The following is a 6,021-nucleotide window of genomic DNA, read 5'->3' on the forward strand; positions in this document are numbered from 1 at the left end:
AGTATTTGAGGAGAGGGATATCTGAGGGAGTCCGGGTTGGAGAGAGGAGGCCTATCTAAGGGGGGAAGGAGTGTCTGAGGGGGGAGGCAGGTCTAAGAGGAAAGAAGTGTTTGGGGAAGGGAAGCAGGTCCAAGCGGCAGGGTGTGCGCTGTGAGCTGCGGGTTGAAGGAGGGTGTCTGTGGGAGTGCACCGGCAGGCGCTGGGGGCCGCTCTGCTGGTAGGTGGGCGGAGGGCAGGGCCGGGCCTGTCCCCTCCCAGCCCGCTGGGCGGGCACCCGGCTCCGGCCAGCTCGGGGCAGGCAGATGAGAGCGCGGGGCTTCGCGGGGCTGGACGAAACAGGCTGAGGGTCAGCCGGGGGGACCCCGAGGCGGGGCGAGGTTCAGAGTGAGATGAATCTGAGGCAGCCACAGAGAGAGGCAGAGGGAGACCCAGAGAGGCACAGAGGGAGAGGTCGGGCACGGGAAGGGGACGGAGAGACAGCAGACAGCCGCCCGAGACGGTGCGGGGTGGGCGGTTCGAGAGCCAGCGCGTGTGAGTGAGCGAGTGAGTGGTGAGGAGCGAGGATGGAGGCTGGGAGCACCCTGGTGCTTAGTGATCGAGGCAGAGCAAGGGGAGGAGCGGCTGGGAGGGAAGGATGGTTGGCACAGGGCTGGGAGAGGGACAGGACGAGGGTACCAAGGAGGAATGTGGGGGAAAGGGTGGCCGGCGTCAGGCTGGGCAGGGTCTTGGTGCTGACCCCTATCTGTCTCTCCCGCCTGTTCCCCGTCCTGTCCCCGCATGTCTGTCCCGGCCTCTCTGCAGGGCCGGCTCCACCATGGACTGTAGCTGCGTCTCCGACCTTCTCTTCGCCCCGCCTGCCCTGCCGGCTCTCTGGACCCCCGGTAACTGGCCTGGACCCCTCTACCCCTCAGCCCTTGGGCCTTCCCAGCAGCCCCTCCTTTTCTGATCTCTGACTCTCCTCCCTCCACCGTCCGGATCTCTGTCAGGGTCCCCTGAATCCAATTCCTTAATGTAAAACTTGGCTGAAAACTTCACGGCCAGATGTCCCTGCCACCTGCCTGCTGGGATGTGAGGGTCTTTTGGAGGGCGGGTGAGGTACTGAGGTGTGAGAGGAACGAGGATTTAGGCGCCTGAGGTCCTGGGGTGTCTGCCGTGCCCACCTCAGCCTGCCGGCATCTGGACCTGCAGTCAGAGAGAAGCAGGGGGCCTGGAGACCGACCGGCACTGATGGAGCAGGGACGAGGACCAGAGGGGGCACTAGGCCAGGTGCTGGTGGACAACTGGGTGGGGGCACTATCCAGTCAAGGGGACTGGGAGACACAGCCCAGCCAGCCAGAGCCCTGGGAGAGACGACGGCTTGCTCAGAAGTGGATGCTCAGAGCTGGAGATGTGGACAGGAAGACTGGCTTGGATGTGCATTTGAATCCAAGTCACACGCCCCACAGATGGGCAGCATGTGTGTGCACTTGGGTGTGTTTGTGGAGACTGAGACTCTGTACCTGGTGATTTGGGGCTGTGGAGTGTGTCCCTGTGTCACACTGGAGTGTTTCGGAAGGAAAGGGCCACACTAGGCGAGCCTGTCTGTGTGTGCAAGCTGCTTGTGCGTACCTGTACATGCACAGCGGAGGCTCCTGGAGTGTCTCTTGGCCGGGCGTGGTGTGTCTCTTTGGGACGTCAGTGTGTCTGCATTTGAGGATTGGGGGGTGCCTCCCAGCTCACTGAACGTACACCTGCCTTGATGCGGGGAAGACCCTTCGCCTGATCCTTACAGGTCTGTTGCATGGTGTGTGGCATTCGCAATGGATGTCTCGGTGGTGCAAGGGTGGGCGGCCCCCTGGGCCTCTGTGTTGGGGGCTGCGTCTGTGTTGGCAGGTGTGTGTGGGGTTTCTTGCATCTGTGTGTCACTGGGTGTGACTGAGTGTGGGAGGCTGTCTGTCACCATGTGTATCTTTGTGCTGAGGTTGTGGGTCCTCTCTCTCTAGTCTCAGCAGGTACAACACATTTGAGGACAGGAGGTGTTTCTGGGTTGGGTTGTGTGTCTGCATGTGTGTGGCCAGTTCTGTTGTTGTCTTTGGGTCGGGTGGGTGTGTCTGTGATAGGATGTGTTCTAGGTGGGAAACGGGCTGGAGCTCGCATGTTGATTGAGCCCTGTGGTCTGAGGTGAGAGAGACCCAGAATGGAGTTGAGGGAAAACTCTCCCTTCAGGGAGGAAACTGCCTGGCCTCCCCCAGCCTCAGGCAGGGAGGCATCAGTACCCACATTTATACACCAAGCAGCCTGGGCCGGCCTTGCTCGTCCTTGCCTCCCTCCCCTGAAATCATCATAAGCCAGAGAGGGCAGGGAACTGCTGCGGAATCGCAGAGCAAGTGGATACAGGCTGGTCTCCCAGCGCAGCCTCGCCTCCCTTGCTAACCGCCTTCCCCTTCTGGCCCGACTCTCAGCTCTTTATAGACCAGTCCTGCCTTCCGTGTTAATGCCAGGGTCTGGGGTCTCAGGAATGGGAAAGGGACAGAGGGTGTGGCCCAGGAGTGAGCACAGAGGCGGGACCTGGGGCCTGGGACCTTCTGGGTGATGAGACTTAGGGGCAGGCAAGCACATTCCATTTCCCCCCCGACTTCTGGTCACACTTGGGCAACGGGGAGCAGGATGCTCTGAGTATGAAAGGGGTAATACTGAGTGAGCGGGGGGGTTACAGAGTGTGGGTAGGTTGGCAGGCTGTTCTGTCATGTGTCTGTCGGCTGCATGTGTCCGTCAAGGTGACATATGTGTCTTGATGCTGATTCACTGTCTCTACCACACTCTGTCTTTTTTGGGTCTTTGGGGTCCTGTGTGTTTCTTGTCATGAGTCCCAGTTCGGAGTGGCCTGAGCAGATGTGTAACTGCGTGTGCCGGGATGGCTGTGCGATGCTGGGTGTCTGGCACGTCTGCCTTGGTGGCACCCTGTGTTGGTGGTGTGCCCCCGCAGGAGTGTGCCAGTGTGGGGCATGCGTGTCCCACGGTATAGCTGGTGTCCCTTGAGGGTAAGCGGACGTGTGTGTGGCAGGCTGTGTGCCGTGTGTACCTGCAGTCACACTGCTGTCAGACCGACAGCATGGATGCAGGGAGGGGACATGGGCGTGAAAGACACACATGCACGACAGAGGTTGAGATGTGTGCACACAGGCCCAGCCCGGATGGGCCAGGGTGGGGTTAGAGGGCGTGGAGCTTTGGGGAGAGATGGAGCAGGGCGGCGGCAGCGGGAGCGGGGAGACGGCAAGAATCTGGGCTGCTCAGAATGCAGAAGAGACCAGACGCCTCCTGGGGTGAGAGCCCTGGGTGCGAGACAGAGAGGGGCCCCTGCTGTGCAGGGGGTGCCCCTCCCTGCAAGCTGGCCCTTCCCAGCTTCTCCCTGGAGTCAAGGAGGCAGTAAACTGGTGCCTTCTACCCTCCACCCCGGGACACTCAACCTGGGAGGGTTGTGCCAAGACAGGGGCCTGATGCTGAGTTCTCTCCCACTATTGGCACAGTCTGGGGACTAGACAGCAAGTGGGGTATGGAGACTGGGAATCAGGTCCCTAAAGGTGCCTGGGGCCAGGCAGCTGCTCAGCAGAGGCCCGCAGTCAGAGAGGGCTGGGCGCCTCCTAGGTTCCAAGCAGGGGCCACTGCCCTGCCTCCTGTCCCCAGGGTTTGCCTTCCCGGATTGGGCCTACAAGCCGGAGTCGTCCCCTGGCTCGAGGCAGATCCAGCTGTGGCACTTCATCCTGGAGCTGCTGCAGAAGGAGGAATACCAGGGTGTCATCGCCTGGCAGGGGGACTACGGGGAATTCGTCATCAAGGACCCTGACGAGGTGGCCCGGCTCTGGGGCATCCGCAAGTGCAAGCCCCACATGAACTACGACAAGCTGAGCCGGGCCCTGCGGTGAGGAGGGCTGGGGCCTTGTCCCTTCCCCCTTCACTGTCCCTCTGGGCCCTCACCCCTGGGAGCTTTTCCTGGGCTTCCTGGGGCAGAATCCCATTAGATCAGACCCAGGGCTCTCCACGGGTGTACGTACTTCTTTGAGTGGAAGGCGGGCAGGGAGAAGGGACCCATGCTCTGGGCTTTGGAGCCACTCAGGCCAGGACCCCAGCCCCTGCCTCACCTCTTCCTTGCCCTGGGACCTTAGTCAGGAGACTGCCGTGAGCCTGCTTCCCCAGCTGTGCTCCGGGCCGGCACAGAGCATGGGCCCAGGTATCCTGCCTCACCCCCTATTCTCCCTCTCCCCACAGCTACTACTACAACAAGCGGATTCTCCACAAGACCAAAGGGAAGAGGTTCACCTACAAGTTCAACTTCAGCAAAGTCGTGCTTGTCAATTACCCACTGTTGGACGTGGCGGCAGCCACCACGGGCTCCCCGCTCTTGCTGACCCCTGGTCCCTTTGGGGGTGCCCCTGGGCCGGATGCTCCTCCCCTCACCCCCGAGGTGAGTCTGGATGCTGAGGCCCCAGAGCGGAGCATCTGTCGTCCCCACAGCCTTCCCCACAGCCGTGGAGCTCCTGGGGAGGGGGCGGCCAGTCTGAGCAGCCCCGCCTCCCTCCCTCTCCAGACCCTGCAGACCCTGTTCTCTGCCCCACGCCTGGGAGAGCCGGGAGCCCGGGCACCGGTGTTCACCCCTGAGACGGACAAACTGCGTCTGGACAGCCCTTTCCCATTCCTGGGCTCAGGAGGTAAGGACCCAGGGTTCCAGGGGTGCTGGGTGGAGGGGAGGGATGCTGCACGTGTCTGAGCGAAGAGGAGGGGCAAAGACGGGGAGCATGGAGAGCAGACTGTATAGGAAGGAGGCCAGGCAAGGCTGCTCTGTGCGTGCGTGCATGTGGGTTTAAAAGCTAGAGAAGGATCCATGGGGAGGCAGGGAGGGAAACTGGAAAGGGGGATGGGCTGGGAGAAGGGCTTTCAGGGGCGTGGGGGAATGGGGACAGTGGTGGAGATGGAGGTGGGGGAAGTCTCATGAGGGGAGGCAGGTAGGGGAGGGACACCGGGGAGAACCATGCAGCAGAGCACAGCAAGTCAGTGGCACTCTTCACTGAGGCCCAGGGAGGCGGCTGTGACCATGGAGCAGTGGCCCAGCCTGACGCACCACACCCCCTCTGTCCCCCAGGTGCCACAGGCTATTCCAAGCCCCCTGGTCTGCTGGGTCCTTACAGCCGAGCCTTCCCAGACTACCCCTGGAACTTTAACCCGTACCTCGCTGGCCCCTTCCCCAAGCTGCCCCCTTCTCTCTACCCCCCCCACTTCTACCCCAACCCTCTGGCCAGCTCCCTGGGCCACCTGCCCTCCACAGGGGCAGGGGGAGGGCCCACAGCTGCGCCCCTACTGGCTGCCACAGGGGAGGGCCTGGGCCCCGAGCGCCCCTCCGGCCTGGCAGCAGCCCCCCGCCTGGCACTGCCGGGTGCTGGGGGTCCAGAGGCTGCACTGGGAGGGAAGGAGGACAGCGACTCGGAGCTGGAGATCACAGATGTCAGCGGCTGCAGCTCTGACAGTGAGGGCGACGAGGGCCTCCCTGTGCCCCCCAAGGCCAAGGCGGGCAAAGGAGGGCTCTGCACCTGAGCTGGCATGGGGTGAAGGATTCTGCAGGGGCAGGGACCAGGGCCACTGCCCGTGCAGCCACTTCTGTTGTCTGGTCTGCCCTCGATGTCCCACCAGAGGCCAGGGACCAGCCCTCGGCCCCTTCCAGGGCCGGACACATGGCTGCCCCAGTCTTTTTCCCCAACCCGACTCGGGGGGGGTCTCACCTCCCCCTCAGAGAGGGGAGGGAACACGGCAACCTCCAGCCTCCTCCCCAGGCTCTGGTCTGAGGGGGCCTCTGCCTGGCCCCACTCCCAAAGTGCAATACGGTGCCCAGCCTCCCACACCCCCATCCCCACCCCTGTGCTGTGACCTGCGTGTTTGTGCGGCCGTGTGTCCCCTGTGCTGGCCCCAGTCCTGACACCCTCTACACAGGCCCCCTGGGGACAGGGCGCTCAGAGCAATAATCCCGCCCCCAGCCCCCGCCCAGGAGGGCCC

The 6,021-nt window shown here is 62.9% G+C and overlaps 1 protein-coding gene across 1 annotated transcript; it reads left to right on the forward strand.

Moving 5' to 3' along the window:
• The first annotated feature begins 805 nt into the window (after positions 1-805).
• Positions 806-5,565, forward strand: ERFL (ETS repressor factor like). The gene is made up of 5 exons (XM_054579499.1): positions 806-881; positions 3,664-3,898; positions 4,246-4,441; positions 4,565-4,685; positions 5,117-5,565. Exons 1-5 carry the CDS (start codon positions 815-817, stop codon positions 5,563-5,565), a joined length of 1,068 nt encoding a protein of 355 aa, XP_054435474.1. The 5' UTR covers positions 806-814.
• Positions 5,566-6,021: the final 456 nt, after the last annotated feature.

The sequence above is a fragment of the Pteronotus mesoamericanus genome, unplaced genomic scaffold, assembly GCF_021234165.1.
Source record: "Pteronotus mesoamericanus isolate MK-2021 breed Mesoamerican mustached bat unplaced genomic scaffold, CSHL_Meso_final contig_538, whole genome shotgun sequence".
Classification (NCBI taxonomy): domain Eukaryota; kingdom Metazoa; phylum Chordata; class Mammalia; order Chiroptera; family Mormoopidae; genus Pteronotus; species Pteronotus mesoamericanus.